This window comes from Carcharodon carcharias, chromosome 6 (genome assembly GCF_017639515.1).
Source record: "Carcharodon carcharias isolate sCarCar2 chromosome 6, sCarCar2.pri, whole genome shotgun sequence".
Classification (NCBI taxonomy): domain Eukaryota; kingdom Metazoa; phylum Chordata; class Chondrichthyes; order Lamniformes; family Lamnidae; genus Carcharodon; species Carcharodon carcharias.
In genome coordinates, this window is record NC_054472.1 from 46,406,002 (window position 1) to 46,422,577 (window position 16,576).

Sequence of the window (16,576 nt, forward strand, 5' to 3'; positions counted from 1 at the left end):
GTCTGAGGGGCCATGGAGGGTAGGTGGGGGACATGAGATAACATAAGTTGGCATGGATGGAGCATAGGGAGTGTATGGGGGAGCTGGTGAGGAGTGGGAGCTGGAGGGCCATTTTTTGTTTTAATCTTTTTATAAATAACTTAAAGTGCCAGAGCACAGAGGCAGGTCTTCCGCCCAGCTGCGTCCACACCTGGCAGGCTTCACACTCATTCCAGGGGTAAGGGTCCCAACTTACCAATCCAGCCCGCATACCTGCACCCCCCCTACGAAAATCCCAACCGCAGGTGGCCATTTTTAAAGCTCAGGTTTACAGTGTTGGGAATTCTCCTGTCCCTGTGCACCTGACCCAGGAGCAAAAATCTACCAGGTATGGGCCAGATAAAAGCTGAAAAATCTCCATGTTCTTTCCTGATGCAGTGTCTCACATCCTTGACTGCAGGACAGATCAGAGAACATGTTGCTGAGATTAGGGTTATTGCTCCCAATTTTCCAGTTAGCAGGGATGCAGCATGCCTTATGCTCCATCTGTTCCTCACAAAATTGTACCATCTCACTTGGTTAAGGTTTTAAAGTTCTGCTGCTCTGTGCCGATCCTTAAAGCCAACCTCTAATGGGGGTCTGACCACTGCACCAGCGCTTTATCCATTTTTCACAACAACCAATACCAGTCCTTGAATTTTGTGTGATGGTCCCAACCCATTTATCAAACCTGGGTTAAGTGTCCAAATTCAGTGTCCCTCACATTCAAAACAATTTTCATGCTATTATTTGGATGGTACTTGAACCCAAGTCCTAGGAATAAAGAAGCAGTGTCCAGATTGCATTAGTCCATACACTGTACAGTATTCCACTATACAGATTTTAGTAAGGCAGAAAGATTGATTGCTTACCTCAATGAAGTGGCCTGCTATTCCAGCCTGGCAGGAACCATGTTCCTCACCATACTTCTTCTTGTACTCTGCATAAAAATCATCCACAGTTTATTAAAGTCTTTGCCAGAAACTGGAGTCAATGCTTTTCAGAACTCCTTACTTGAAATTGAATTTCTATTACTGATGCTCCATGGTCTATGTCACATAGCCCTTAAAGAAAAAGCCAGGGTTAAGTGCAGTGAGAATGTGTACCTGAATTTGAGCAGCCCTTTGAGAACAGCCTGGGAGGCAGGAAAGGTGAGACAACGGCAGTAGGTGGCAGAGGGCAGAATGCCCTTTCCGCTGCCAGACCATCTTGTCAGTGGTGCGAAAAGTGACAGACAGCCCGCCTGCCCAGAGCCCAATTGAGCCCTTAAGTGGCCAATTAAGGGCTTCTTCCTGCCCCCGTTGGCATTTTACCGGTGGCTGGGAACCCTCCATCCAGTGGGTAGGCCATTCAGTGAAACTGGTGGTCCCCTGGCAGACTCCAGGGTAGGAAGAAAGTTCCTTCCTTTTCATACGCTCTTTGGTCATGAAGAGAGCCCACCCGACAGCAATGGTCGCCCAATGGCAACAACGGCAACTGCTCTCAGTGCCCCCACTCCCTCTCTCAGCAGCCTGCCTGACTGCCCCCGCTGCCCCCAGACCACACTAATTTGACCTTGAGGGCACACACCATCACTGCGGCTAAGCTGCTGGCTGTTTGTTTGGCTGGCAGCTCTTGAGGGTGGCTGCCATCTTTAACTGGCTGTTCTAAATTGGTTGCCGCTGGCAAAATGTGGCCCTAAGCCCCGCTGCCTGTCGAAGTGGGATCAACCTCCCCCACCACACCCCAACCCCTCTTTCAGCCATGGTGGCAAATTCTCTGCTTTCTATGTAAAATCCTGACCATGGTGTCTGGGTTTTGCACCTCTCAGAATTCCCGGAACCCTTGGGGCAGGACTTTTAGTCAGCGTGCAGGCATGATCGGTGGGCCCGGGAGCAGACGGAGAATGGGCCATCGACCACAATCGGCCCTCCACTGCGAATTCATGCTGGTTGGCCAATTAACAGCCAACCAGTGTGAAGCATGCACCGAAATGCTCAGCGCTGCCGGGGGAGGGGTGGGGGGTGTTGCGGGCACTGACGTAGGCATGGACGAGCACTGAATTAAATCTCCCTGAAGGCAGAGAGTTGCCTCAGGGAGCTGAAGACTTCAAAGCAATTAAACAAAGATTTTGGAATCCGGAAAAAAATGTCCACGCATCAGAATCAGTCACCTGAGCATATACCTGATGACAATTCTTGTCCATACATTTTTACTTTTTTTAATTTAATAACGGAAAATTCATCCCACCCTTGGATGAAGGTTTCATAGAAAATGCAAAGTCCACCTGGCAGATTCACCCATCCGCCAACCGCAAGGTTGGACTGACCACGAAAAATTGGGGACAATTGGAACTTTAATTGTCTTCTTAATTGTTGGTGGGCGCACATCCAACTTTTGCGTGTGTGCGCCGACTGAAATATCCCGCGAGCGTGGGATGACATTGGGACGCTTGCCTGATGTCATCACATGTTATTTTACACTCAAGCGGGTTGGACACGGGCCCACACACCAACCTAAAAATTCTGCCCTTGAAGTCTCACATGGAGATCAAAGTTGAAATGCTGGTGGATTCAGTAAATGTCAACACCACTTTGGCCTCCCCCTACAGGGTTTTGTGATGAGAAATATTACAATTGGCAGCTGTGTGAAAGCGCATTGGCTGTAAAACCCAATAGAAGAAAATACACTGGAAAAGCCACTTGGCTCCATAGAAACAGAAAGCAGAAAGGTAGTTGCACTTAACACAGGAGTTTGAAAACATTTTCTTCAAGTGCCACACAATATGTAGCATGGAGCATCAGGGGTACAAATTAAGTTTCAATGCAGCCTCCTTACATTTCAAGTTACTGACAAGTTTTGGTGTTCTGAATTAGGGTAAATCTACCAATAACGTAAAGCCCACAAAATTCAAACAGGACAAGTTAGGGGATAGGAAATATAAGTGTTTATCGGATTAAGTTGCCAGGTCTTCAAGAATCGTCTGTCAGAGACTGGGGAAAGGGTGCATATGTCACACATAGGTATAGGTTGGACACTCTGGCTTAACTTTGTTGCTATTCTGGAGTGTTCTCTGATTAACAGGCATGCTGACCAAACATTAAGGCATTGTAGCTGACCTGAACAAAGCAATTTAAATTTTCCCAATCTGGAAATGTACTGCAGGCTGTTATTCATAATCATGGTAGCCTTTCCTATCTGATTTTCAGTCAGTATACCTGCTAGTCAGTCATGTCCAAAAACCAGAATGTCTGGTTCAAAACCACCCCAACAGTCAGCCCAAGCTCTGAAGAAGGGTCACACAGACTCGAAACGTTAACTCTGTTTCTCTCTCCACAGGTGCTGTTAGATCTGCTGGGTTTTTCCAGCATTTTCCATTTTTGGGTCAGCCCAAGATAGTCAGATAGAACAATTCAATTGTTACCAAGTAGGTCAATAAAACCTTTAATCCAGCTGTTTGAAGGTTAAGACAGTTCCCTCATGCCATCAGGCTTAGCAACTCAATGTCACTGACAGTTTAACCAATATGAACTAATTTTAACCGGGGTATTTCTTAAATAAACCAGGTGGACTCCCTCTTTAAAGTGGGATCCATTCTGTTAAGTAGCTTTAGAAATGGTTTTGATCTGAAAAGTGATGTGCATTCCATTGAAATGTCTACAATCATGATCATGTTTAACAAACTGAAGTTGTCAAGCTTTCGTCCTCATTGGCCACATTCATGGAGCCTGGGGTCCACTTTTGAAGTTTAAATCTCTGCTCCCATTAATTTGCATAAATCTCTAGTTGCCAATAACAGACCTTGGGTATTCTAGTTAAGGATATAACCACTAACAGCACTATAAAATACATTTTCCAAACCTCCAAGCCCAATGAATAAAAATATATCTGCACTTAAGATTGTGTTGTCCAGGTCCAGGGATGTGGTATCACAGGTTGGAGACAGAGGGGGTTCCTGTACATGTACTGGTACTAGTTCAATGTAACCCAGAGCAGACATTTTATCATATGATATTATCAATGCAGATATTTACTGTCAAGGCATGATGTTACAAAAAATGTGTATATTTGTTTCGTATAATCTTTTATAGCATCAATGATTATGAGAGATTTTCAGAGCAATTCAGTCCATTTTCAGATTGAAAGATTGTTCAAGTGCATAGCAACTGGTTTTGATCCCAGATATATGAAACAGGCACCTGGAAATTACAATCCTCAAACAATGGGATTTAACTCCATCTTTTGAAACCTGGATTAGACAGTTAAAAATCAGTAGTCACCATTCCCTCCCACAGCCCACACCCAGCTGAAAGGTGAGAGAAGCTACCTGCTCCCAGGCCTCTCTGCCACTGGTGACTAAGAACTGTATGTGGAAAATTGCTGCAAAACATGCCAATTTTTCTAAAACCAAGGTCTAGATTGGTTAGTCTCTCCTTTACCAATAATTACAGCAAGTACTTTACCTTGGTAGCAGGGGAGGAGTTCTTTAGTTCTTCTGGATAAATTAGGTGGAATGATGTAGCAGGCTCCATGGGGTAGGATATGTTCTGACTCATAGTGTATATTCTTCCAACGATGTGCACATGCCTACAATCAAGTGACATGCAAAAGTAACTATGTGCTCTATATATTTTGAGAAAAAAGAATGCATAGTATGTGCACTTCCTGTACCAAAATCTTCCTCCTGCTCTCACAATTTCTGGTCACTCTTTTTTGGTCAACAATTGCCATTGTGAATTGCCATTTCAATATACCTCATTCAATTTTGCTATGTTTCATGTCAGTGTAATTGGATACTTTGATCCCTACTTGTTGCTGTGCCGTGAATTGAGAGCTTCACTGCAGGCCATTGCTATCCTGTGTAGATATACATATTTCTTAAAAAATCATCTATCCATGAGCAAAGACACAAGCAAGTTAACTAGTCTCAGGGCAAAAAATAGGTTTGATTTTACAAATTAGAGCTTCCAGCACTAAGCTTCATACATTTATTTGCAACTTGCTGACTTCCAGGCCCAGATTCCCAGTATATGCTCTCAGCACGTACTGATGCACCAGAAATTTCTTTGAGTGTTCTCCTGATCAGCCAGCGTAATTTCAGCAGTGATTCCATTCATGAATCTATCTGGAATTTCCAATGATCCCCTGGTGAAGTTACAGTAGCTGATTAGGAGTGCTTCTTGTGGAAATTCTCAGCAAAATTCTCTGCCAGGAACTGTAAAGTACAAACAAAGTAGGGAGACCAACATCCATTTTGTTAAGTGTATGAACTTCTTCTGTTCTAATATTTATGATTTTTGTCAGAAAATCTGCAGCACATGCAGCTACACTTATCTGGAGGTCTATACAAACCACATCCCGTCAGTATTCGTAACCTCCATAACTGTTTGGACTAGCAGCCTCCTGTTTAACCAGTTTATTCAAGGCCTTAGAAAATGTAAATCAAGATAAATGCGAACAAAAGGATAAAATGATTATTAGTAATTAAAAACAAAATGCATATTTTATTTAAAAATTGTATGTATTCCATATGAAATTCCCTGCCCATAAAATTAATTTTATGTTGCAATGTTCCACTGAAGTCAAATGCAAGCCTGTGGGAACAACACTTCATCTTCCAGTTAGGCATTTTACAGCCTTCTGGACTCAACATTGACTTTAGCCCATGAACTCTGTCCTCCATTTTGTATATTTTCCCCCTGTCTGCTAGTCTGTATCTTAGTCTTGTGTTTTGCTGTCAGACGGCACTAACCTTTATTCCGCTATTAGAACCTCATCAGCGTATTGGAGCTCAATGACTAAGGTTGAGGTGGTCTTATCCCCAAAGAATTGGCTACCTGAAGAAGCGAGTGTTTGAGCATCGCAACATCAAAACTGAAACCAAGCTCATGGTTTAGCAAGTGGTCGTGATCCTTTCCTTACTGTACCGGCCTGCAAAATGGACAACATATAGGGGGCACCTCAAAGTGCTGGAGTCATACCATCAATGTTGCCTGCAGAAGATCTTACATATTAAGTCCGAGGACAGACTACCAACATCAGTATCCTCTCAAGCAGGTACCACAAACATCGAGGCTATGATCATCTGCCATCAGCTTCGTTGGGTTAATCACAGTTCAAATGTCAGATATCAAGCTCCCAAAACAAGTCATCTTCTCCCAGCTGAGTCAGGGCAGACGCACCAGAGGAGGACAGAAGAAGCAGTTTTAGGATGTGCTGAAGGCTACTAAGAAGAAAAGCAATAAAAATAGAAAATGCTGGAAAAACTCAGTGGGTCTGGCAGCATCTGTGGAGAGAGAAATAGAGTTAACGTTTCTAGTCCATATGACTCTTCTTCAGGACTCTGAAGAAGGGTTATACAGCCTCGAAATATTAACTCCATTTCTCTCTCCACAGATGCTGTCAGCTTGCTGAGTTTTTATAGGATTTTCTGTTTTTATTTCAGATTTCCAGCATCCACAGTATTTTGCTTTTATCTTATGAGAAATGCAACATTGACATCAACTCCTGGGAGATCATCACCTTGAACCAAACCAGATGGCAGCAATGTCTGTGGGAAGGATCCTAGCAATTTGAGACCCAATGACAACAAAATGAAGAGGAAAAGAGAGGGCGACATAAAAGCCTCGCGATGTCCTGAACTGATAACACACAACCAGACATCCCACATGACAACAAATGCCCTATGTGCCATAAAGTCTGCAGATCCCGAATCGGCCTCATCAGTCATTTTCAGACTCATAGAAGACAACTATCCTCACTAATGAGGGATAGCCAATAATAATTGGCACCTACTCTGGACCAATGCTTTGTTCCTTTACTACTACCATTACCTTTGCCTTTTATTCCATGACACCTTGCATTTAAGCACTCCCACCTTCTAACCTGTCCCTAACCTTCCTTTTTGCTCCACCTGACCCTCCACCACCACCCCCCCCTTTCAACAGCATAAAACATATCATATTTCTACCTCTCTTCTTGTCCAAAGAAGAGGCATATTGGATTTGAAACTTTAATTCTGTTTCTCTCTCCTCAGATGCTGCCAGCACTTTCTGTTTTTAGTTTCATGATGCCTCGAGCTTTGGTGACAATTTTGATGTCAACATTTATCACTGAAAATGAATTATAATGGGAATTCTGTATGTAAACAGATCCAAGAGATGGTGCACTTATAGGCTGATGTAAACACTGTAGTTTACAATGTATGCCTGGATTTTCATCTTTGAGTCGTGAATTGCAAGTCGGGCATTTCCTGATGTCATGATGCCGCCTCCCGTCCAGCAGTGCCTGCCCGCACTATTTTCATCATGGGGTTATAAGGATGGGCTGGAGTTGGGACCACCACAAGCCTAAGACAGGGACAGAGGCGGACAGATGCTTAGGCAGGCAGGTTAAAAGGCCCACCTCCAGTCACCAGTGCAACAACCCAACTCTGCACATGAGTGTTACTCATCCTAGCCCTAACATCCCACCCTCATACCCCTTCATAACCCCTCGCTGACCTCTCCATATCCCCCATGCCCACTCACCCAGTATCCACTATGCACAGAAGTCGTGAGCTCTCTAATAACATTGGAAGTCATTGAGGTGCTCATGAAACTGACAAAATAAACAGCCATTTAAAAACCTCTTAAAAAAACGTAATCCTATTAACTGCTTATAAAACTGTCAATTAAAACAATGGGCACAGTCCCCTTGGCAGATGTGTCGACAGCCCTGCTGAGTTTAATCCATTTAGAACTCAGCCAAGCATTCATAATGGGATTCCATTGCATAGCTATGTCAACAAAGCATATGGAGCTGAATACATTAAACTGCTCAACAGGTAGCTGGATAGTCAATCAAAGAAAAGATTAAATCACATGGGAAATCTGACACTTTAAAATCTGAATCTCAATACTGTTGAATGCAGAAGAACACATTGAATAAAGTACTCTAATGCATTTGAACATGTTCAGAATTCTAGTCAATTTAATGGTCACAACTTTTCTGAACAAAGCTCTATCATTAATTACTGTATGAAAAACACTTGTCTTATCATAAACCATTACATTATGACATGTGATGCTGTCAACACCTTTTGAACTTACCAGTCAAAAGGTTCCTGACTCCAGACCAGGCTTCCGCCACGGTTCAGGATTTCTCTGAGGTGCTGTGAACCAAATCTCCTACGAAAACTTGCCCAACTCCATGGAAATGGCAGGGTGTTCTATAAGGCCTAACCCTGAAATAGCATAGGCAAGGGCAGTATTGCTGCATCCGGGCTTGTTACCCGCACCCTTATTCTGCGCCTTTAAAAATCCCACATGCTGGAAATGGAGTGTTATCGTGAAACTGGGGCCCACCCGTCATTTTTAAGTCCCACCTGCCTCTGCTCTAACATGGATGGAGGCATGAAAATCCAGTCCGAGATATTAATTTGAGGCAAAAACAAAAATACCTGGAAAAACTCAGCAGGTCTGGCAGCATCTGCGGAGAGGAACAAAGTTAACGTTTCGAGTCCGAGTGACCCTTCAACAGAACTAAGTAAAAATAGAACAGAGATGAAATATAAGCTGGTTTAAGGTGGGGTGGGACACGTAGAGTTGGATAAAGGGCCAGTAATAGTTGGAGATAACCAAAAGATGTCACAGAACAAAAGGACAAAGAGGTGTTGACGGTGGTGATATTATCTAAGGAATGTGCTAATTAAGAGTAGAGCAGGACAAGCAAGGTACAGATAGCCCTAGTGGGGGTGGGGTGGGGTGAAAGAATCAAAAAAGGCTAAAATGTAGAGATAAAACAATGGATGGAAATACATTTAAAAATAATGGAAATAGGTGGGAAAAGAAAAATCTGTATAAATTATTGGAAAAAAGGGGGGGGGTGGGGAAGGAATCGGAAAGGGGGTGGGGGTGGAGGAAAGAGTGGAGGGAATGATCCCTACGGAATGCTGCTGAGGGGGGTGAAGGGAAGATGTGTTTGGTGGTGGCATCATGCTGGAGTTGGCGGAAATGACAGAGGATGATCCTTTGATTGCGGAGGCTGGTGGGGTGATAAGTATGGACAAGGAGGATCCTATCATGTTTCTGGGAGGGAGAGGAAGGTGTGAGGGCGGATGCACGGGAGATGGGCCGGACACGGTTGAGGGCGCTGTCAACCACCATGGGTGGAAAACCTCGGTTAAGGAAGAAGGAAGCCATGTCAGAGGAACTGTTTTTGAAAGTGGCATCATCAGAACAGATTCGCCCTCACACCTGTCACAAGATAAGTTGAGGACCAGAAACAGTTTTTCCACAGTTTAATACCTGAAATGGGTCTTATGAGGAAAGGTGGACAGGTTAGGCTTGTATCCTCTGGCATTTAGAACAGTAAGAGGTGACTTGATTGAAACATACGATCGAAACATATGAATGAGCAATAGGAATAAAAAAGGCTGCAGCCTTGGCTATAACACTTCCCCTGGAGAGATTTCTCCTCCACACCTTAAAGAGGTGTGGTCCTTCCTTATTTTTAAAATTTAAGCAAGTAACAGGGAGCATCTCTATTTTGAGATGCATTCACTCCTCCCCAGATGCCTCAGCAAAGCCCACCTCTCTTAGTGGGCCTTCTATTCAAATGCTGTGGGCACTCCTATTGGGTCTCTGGCCACCGGAATCCACATGCTGTCTTTAATTGGGTGGTGAACATGGATGCGGCCTCTTAATTGGCCATAAGATTCCCCTTCAGTGCACTTTTGACCCGTGCAGGGCTGGGACCTAGAAATGGTCCTGGCCTGCTATTATAAAAAATGTGGTATTGTGTGTTGCACTGAGTAAAGCTAACATGCTCAACTGCAGGCAGTCGTTATTGAACTAGCTTTATTTACAAAACAAAAACAGAATTACCTGGAAAAACTCAGCAGGTCTGGCAGCATCGGCGGCGAAGAAAAGAGTTGATGTTTCGAGTGCTCATGACCCTTTAACAGAACTAGGATTTTTCCAGGTAATTCTGTTTTTGTTTTGGATTTCCAGCATCCACAGTTTTTTTGTTTTTATCTCTGAGCTTTATTTACGCTTCTCCAACACAACAAAATGCACAGATTTTGCCATATACTACACACCCTTCCCTTCCTATTTAAAAAACTTGTACATTAAAATGTAACATGGTACATGAAGTTCTCAGAATACATTATGACTAAATCAATGATACTGAAATTTTAACAGTTTGGGTTACATACTTGTTTTTACTGCAATCACAACCGAAACATATGTGACCGATACTTTTAGAGTAATCTTCATGTAAAAACGTTTCTTCTCCTTAACACCAGTTAACAAAAATATCTCCTGAACAAAAATATCATCATTTAGCAAGAAATAATGAAAAGAACATTTTTTTTCTTCTTTCTTCCTTCATCTTTTCAATTAACCTATCTGGTTCTGTCTTGAGTATCTCTTTCAATTTCCATTGGCTTGACTTTGCTCTATCAACCTCTCTGACTGTCAAATCTGAACTTTGACTTCACTAGCAACTCCACTTTATAGTTGGGACTGCTTCTTTGATTGATTTGTCTTAATCAAAGAGTCTAACTCACTTTGCTGTAGATTCTGTAATAACAGCAAATTTTCAGTTTGACTTTCAATTTCTTCCTGACTTTCCCTTTGGGGTGCAGAAGGAATTTCTACTATAGGGGGTTTCTCCTGCTCTCCCTTTGTCAGATGTCCTCTATCAAGCAAATGATCTACATGACACTAAAGGAGTTGCTCTCTAATCTTCACTAGATATGTATATGTATTTAGTCTCTTAATAACACCTCCAATCACTTGCTTCTCCTTATCACTTCAGTGATTTTTCACCTTGATCTTCTAATCAGCATTGAACTGTCTAAGTTTCATGCCTGTTGTGTCAAGACTCATCATCTTTGTCTTGCTTTTCTCTTACTTTGATGTAGCTATTGGCCAAAACAAGGTACTTTTCTCTTCCAGTTCAAATAAATTAACATATACTCATTCCCACAGTTTTCTCATGTTTGACCATGGAATGAAAGGAACCTTGGTTGGATCATTTCTCATTCTGAGACACACCACAACTTTTCACTAACTCTTCACCTACCTTTGGATACAAAGATAACTTCTCAATTGTACCGTTTTCATCCAGGCTATCCCTCTATGCTCTTAATGTAGCTCCTCTAACAAGTTCTCTTTTTTTGGCAGAATAATGATCTTAAACCCCATAGCAGACAGCATTGAACTCAGTTCACTTCTATATGCAAAATGCTCCTGTAATTTCTCATCCTCACACTCATTAGGCCAGCTATTCATGACATAAATAAGCACTTTGTTAAGCACCATGTCCTTCCAAGTTTCTTCACTAATTTCTCTGGTAGACACTGTCATTTGTGAACATCAAGCAATTCACAAGTAGCTCAGGGATAGAAATTGATCAATCTTCACAGAAAATCTAGAAAGAACATCTGCATTTGTATGATTTTCTGCATCATGATATTTAATCTCATACTGATGGGCCGCCAAAATCAATGTCCATCTCAAAAGCTTCCCTTCTATGAATCAAATGTACCCAAAGGGCTTGGTGGTCAGTTAACAAAGTGAACTTCCTACCAAACAAGTATTTGTGGAACTTAGTAACACCGTAACAGAATAGGATTGCTCATGCCTCTTTCTCAGCTTGAATATTTTGCTCTGACTTTGTTAAAGTACATGAAGCACATGCTACAGGCTTCTCCACAATGTCTTCGACTAGGTGAGATAACACCACATCTAACCGCCCCCCCGTGGTGAGGCATCACACAATAAAACCAATTTTTTCTTGGGATCATAGTGGGTCAAAACAGCATCACTAATTAGTACTTTCTTCACTTCTTCAAATGCATTCTAACACTCCACAGAACACTCCCAATCTACTCCATCTTTGAGCAGTTGTTACAGTGGAGCAACTATATTGGCTAAATCAGGGATGAACTGAGAATACACAACAATCCCTTTGAATGTTCTAAGTTCTTCTTTGCTTTCAAAATCCCCTCAACCTTCTCCTGCGTTGGGTGGATGCCTTCACCATCTATTTGGTGACCAGAGTATGTTACACTTGATACCATGAAGCATAACCTGTGCTTTTTTGCTTTGATGCCATACTTTTAAAGTTGATCTCGGACTTTATTCAACCTTACAAAGTGCTTTTTCTCTGTCTTACTGCCAGTGAGAATGTCATCTAAGAAGCAGCACACACATTTCATCCCACTTAGTACCTGATCCATGATACTCTGGAACACTGTGGGAGCAGTAGACTATGGCAACCTTTCTTACTGGTACAATCCCTCGTTTTATGAATGTTAAGCAGTTGCCTGCTCTTGTCAGTTAATTCTAACTGCAATTATGCATTTGACAAATCTATTTTACTAAATACCTTTCAATTGGCTAAACTGGAAAATTAATCCTCACTGGTAGGTAGTGGGTAAATATCATTCTCAATCACATTACTTGCCGTTTGCTTATATTCTCCAAAAATCCCAACAAACCCATCTGCCACAATGGGTGTGCCCTATTCCTGCTCTTCACTTCCTTAATTGCCCCTGTTCTTCCTAATCTATTCATCTGTTTACTTAATGCTTCTAAGTATGCGTAAAGCACTAGTCTAGTCTTGCAAAATGTCAGTTGTACATTGTCCTTTATCTTGACTTCAGCCTTGAAATGCTTAATTTTATCATTTCATCCTTCATATTCAAAGCCCATTTTGTGCTCTCTTAGCACTTTCTCAATGATTCTTACTGATCCCTATTGCAAATAGCTCAGCTAGTTTAATCATATCTTCTTAAGTCAATTCCTTCCCATCGGGAGACTTTGTTTCCTCCTACTACTAATGGCAAGCAATAGGATGTATTATCATATTCCGCCCTAACATTAACTTGACCTAGCACTGGAATGCTGTTGTTGGAATAACTAGTCAGTTTCACATCAGTTTTGCGTAAGGGAATGAGACTTAGAGTCTCCTTGTACTCTCTTTCCAAGATAACAGACATGGCTACAGCTTTATCAACAATGAAAGTAAGTTGTCAATCTCCAAATTTAATTTTTATGTGGCTGCTTGAATTATATCCTCAGCCCTATGACTCTCATCTTCCATGTGCTGTTTTTCTTGCTCTCTGAGTGCAACTCTTGATCTTGCTGTTAGATAACATCAACCTTTATTTCCACTATCTCAGCATTCAAGGATTTCAAAACTCCTGAGCTAACTTTTGATCTACTACGACCTTGACCTGGCACATGGCTGCAACCTAGAGCTTTGCCACAAGCTGGTGCATTACTGTTTCCTCTACTCCTGCATGTCGTTTGAATAAGACTGACTTTCACACAGGCATAGCACTTTGACTAGAAATGGGAGCATTTAGATGGTTGGTGGCTACCATGGCAATGGTAGCATCTAAATTTCTGACTCAGATTGTGAACTTGGCCGCCATGGCCTGGATCTTGTTAAAATTCGGGGCACCTCCGCTGCCTTTTCAGGAAAAGAACTCCCTTGCAATTTGCAACTATCTCCTTCTGCATTCCTGTGGCTATGGCCTCACCACAGGCCATCAGTTTATTGCCTTTGCTCAAAAGCCTAGCCTTGATTTTATTGTTCTTTGGGCCTCCTATGAGCTTGTCTCAAAGGTCAATTTCTAAGTTTGTGCCATACCCACAGTTACAAGAGAGCTTCTTTAATTCAAGATTGTAATCTGCAACAGTCTCACTTTGCAACTGCTTCTTTTCACAGAATGCAGTGGTCAGTGCAACCTCATTCTCGGTTACACCATAATATGAGTCCTGAATCTCATCAATTTCAGAATAGGCCTTAGTGCTGGAGCCTTGCAGGCAACACTGGTTAGACACCACCTCAAAAACATCTAGCCCCATCATTTACTCTATCCTCATCTATTTTATTCACTTTCAACCAAATGTGTAACCTTCCTTCATAATTACATATGTCCTCTTTGTTAGGGTTGAATTACCACTGTTGTCCACAAATATGCCTTCGGTGCCATTTTTCAATTATGTACCATGCTGACTCACTGATCTGCACCTGAATATGATGTGCGCACACAAAGCAATTATGCAAATTGCTCAAGTTTCCTCAAAATCAACTTGAGAAGTTCCAAAAATGTGTCACGATGTTCTTCATTCCTTAATTTCTCAAGTGAAATGTAAAAAAAGAATTCCAGCCCAGCCTCATCATTAGTTTTCCCTTGTGTATTGCACTGAGCAAAACTAACACATGGTCAACTGCAGGCAGCTGTTATTGAACTAACTTTATTTACACTTCGCCAACAGAGAAGGCACCAAAGAGGGCAATCTCACAAAATGCTCACTTTCAAGATACTACCTTTGATTTCCAACAATATGCAGAAGGCCTCAAAGACAACAGCCAGTCCAACCTCATAGGAATACAGATGCCACTGCAGACTTATTTCAGTTTTCCACCACAAGGGATACATGGGGCTAGGCCAAAGATATATTTAGATCATGCAAATGACCCAGCCCAACAATTTGGGCACTCTAAATTCTAACAGAAACAGCAAAATCAGAGTAATTTAGGACTTTGAGCTTCATATCCAGACCTAAATGTGCCTTACAACACTTTTAACCTGTATTTCCTTGGCCTATGCTCACAATTTCATTTGAAGTAATACTCCAGATTTTCTTACTCCAGATTTTATCATAATGTACTATCTCAAATGTCTAGAAGGTCATCTCCCAGCTTTATCATTTTGAGGCTAAATAGCCCAAACTTCTTCAGTATATCTCATGCCTTAGACTAAGGATCAGCCTCTTGGTTCTCTTTATGAACTGCCACCAACACTGGAAATGTCTCCAACTCCCAGCTGAATAGCTGCAGCCAGTTGCACTACCCCTGCTCACTTTGATCATCTGCTTTTTATTCCACTGGGGCTTGCTGCCAGTAATCTGATCTGTTATCAGACACATGATTGCTCAGTAGATCTCCTTATCCTAAATGTGAGGTGCTGAGAGAGTGAAGGCAGGCCTATCATGAAGATAGAGAGGTAGCAACAGAGTCACAAACAGAGACAGAGAGAGCTCACACATGGCTATACAAGATGCTCATGAGACACTAACATATTCATCATAAGTTGCAAATGCAACTCTAGTGGCTTAGAACATCAGTTTTTACCCCTGAATTACCGTATTCAAACAACTTCCTGTACACCCGTTCTTTAAAGTAATTCCTGAATAACTCACAAAAGGACAGGAAATAGGAGGGTGCAAGGAAGTAGATGAAGCAAACGCCACAGAGAATTCCAAAGGACAGGAATGTCATGATTGCCAATAGTGAGAGTAAAATGAAAGTGAAAATTTATATTAAACAGCATTAAAAGAGCAAAGTGTGTCATTTTTAACTGCAAAGATCAGGAAAGACCTTGAATCAAGCTTTAATCAGAGTGGGGTTGCTTCCTTTTTGCAACTTTGTTTACAAGTAAATGATTTAAAGTTTATTTCATTTCAACAATTGTTTACACCAAACTAAATAAAGACAGATGAATGGCATCCTGTCTATTTCAAAAGTATTTGTATGTTTAGCCTTTAATCAGGAGGCAGTCTCTTCCTGTTGGCCAAACTGATATTAAGAAGGGCAATTCAGGTAAGTTGTCTGTAGAAAATCAGTTCATATTATAAATATAGGGGAACTTTTCAAGGTTCTGCACCCCATGTGGTTCGAGTCTGAAATGCACTGCCTGAAAGTGTGGTGGAGGCTGTTTCAATCGAGACATTCAAGAGGGCATTAGATGATTATTTGAATAGAAACAATGTGCAAGGGTATGGGGAAAAGGCAGGAAAATGGCACTAAATCATAATACTCAATTAGAGAGCTGGTGCAGACACGATGGGCTGAGTGGCCTCCTTCTGCACTGTGATTCTGCACAAGGCTGGAGCGTACGCTGAAGATAGGACAATGACAAAGAGACTGATTCCACAATCACTGTAGTCAGGCTACACATCTGGAGCCCTGTCTCACAAAATTGCCCATAACATTCATGCTTGTACCATAAATCAAAATGGCTCTCTTCATACTTTAGGCAATGAATCTGAAATATCTAACCAAGGTCTGTATGAGGTGTTAAGTTTGGATATCTTGATAATGTAACAACTCAGCAGTATTCATCTGCAACAACTCAGCAGTAGTCATCTGCAACAACTCAGCAGTAGTCAACCATCAGTTTTGAATTTACAGCATTTCCTAGATTGTGTAACTATGGCACACATTACCTTTACTATTATTGGTAAATCTATTACTAACACCATAACTGCAATTTTACTACCATCAGTATTACATTTAGTTTCCCTACTGCCACTAGTTTTACTACAACAAGCACCTTTTATATAGTTTCTTCAACATAGAAAAATATCTCAAAATCAAAATATTAAATATGCCTGGATATAATATATGAAGAAACAGAGAGGAAAGAGAAAGCATGTGATGTGTACAAGAGCAAGTATGAGAGAGAGCATCAACCAAGCAGTTCTGAAAGCTGATTGAACTACCTAGGCTGGGTTCTCACGATAGGAATTGTTTCAAATTGATTAATATTGCTCTCACTGATTAAAAGTTCAGT

The 16,576-nt window shown here is 41.7% G+C and overlaps 1 protein-coding gene across 1 annotated transcript in view; it reads right to left on the bottom strand.

The window, feature by feature from the left end:
• itga9 (integrin, alpha 9) overlaps positions 1–16,576 on the bottom strand; it is a 570,745-nt gene that overhangs the window by 518,420 nt on the left and 35,749 nt on the right. Inside the window, exons 4-5 of the mRNA XM_041190128.1 lie at positions 4,461–4,584; positions 891–958 (exon numbers count right to left, since the gene is read on the bottom strand). Coding sequence (XP_041046062.1) covers positions 891–958; positions 4,461–4,584 — 192 coding nt within the window. The remainder of the gene's footprint in view (positions 1–890; positions 959–4,460; positions 4,585–16,576) is intronic.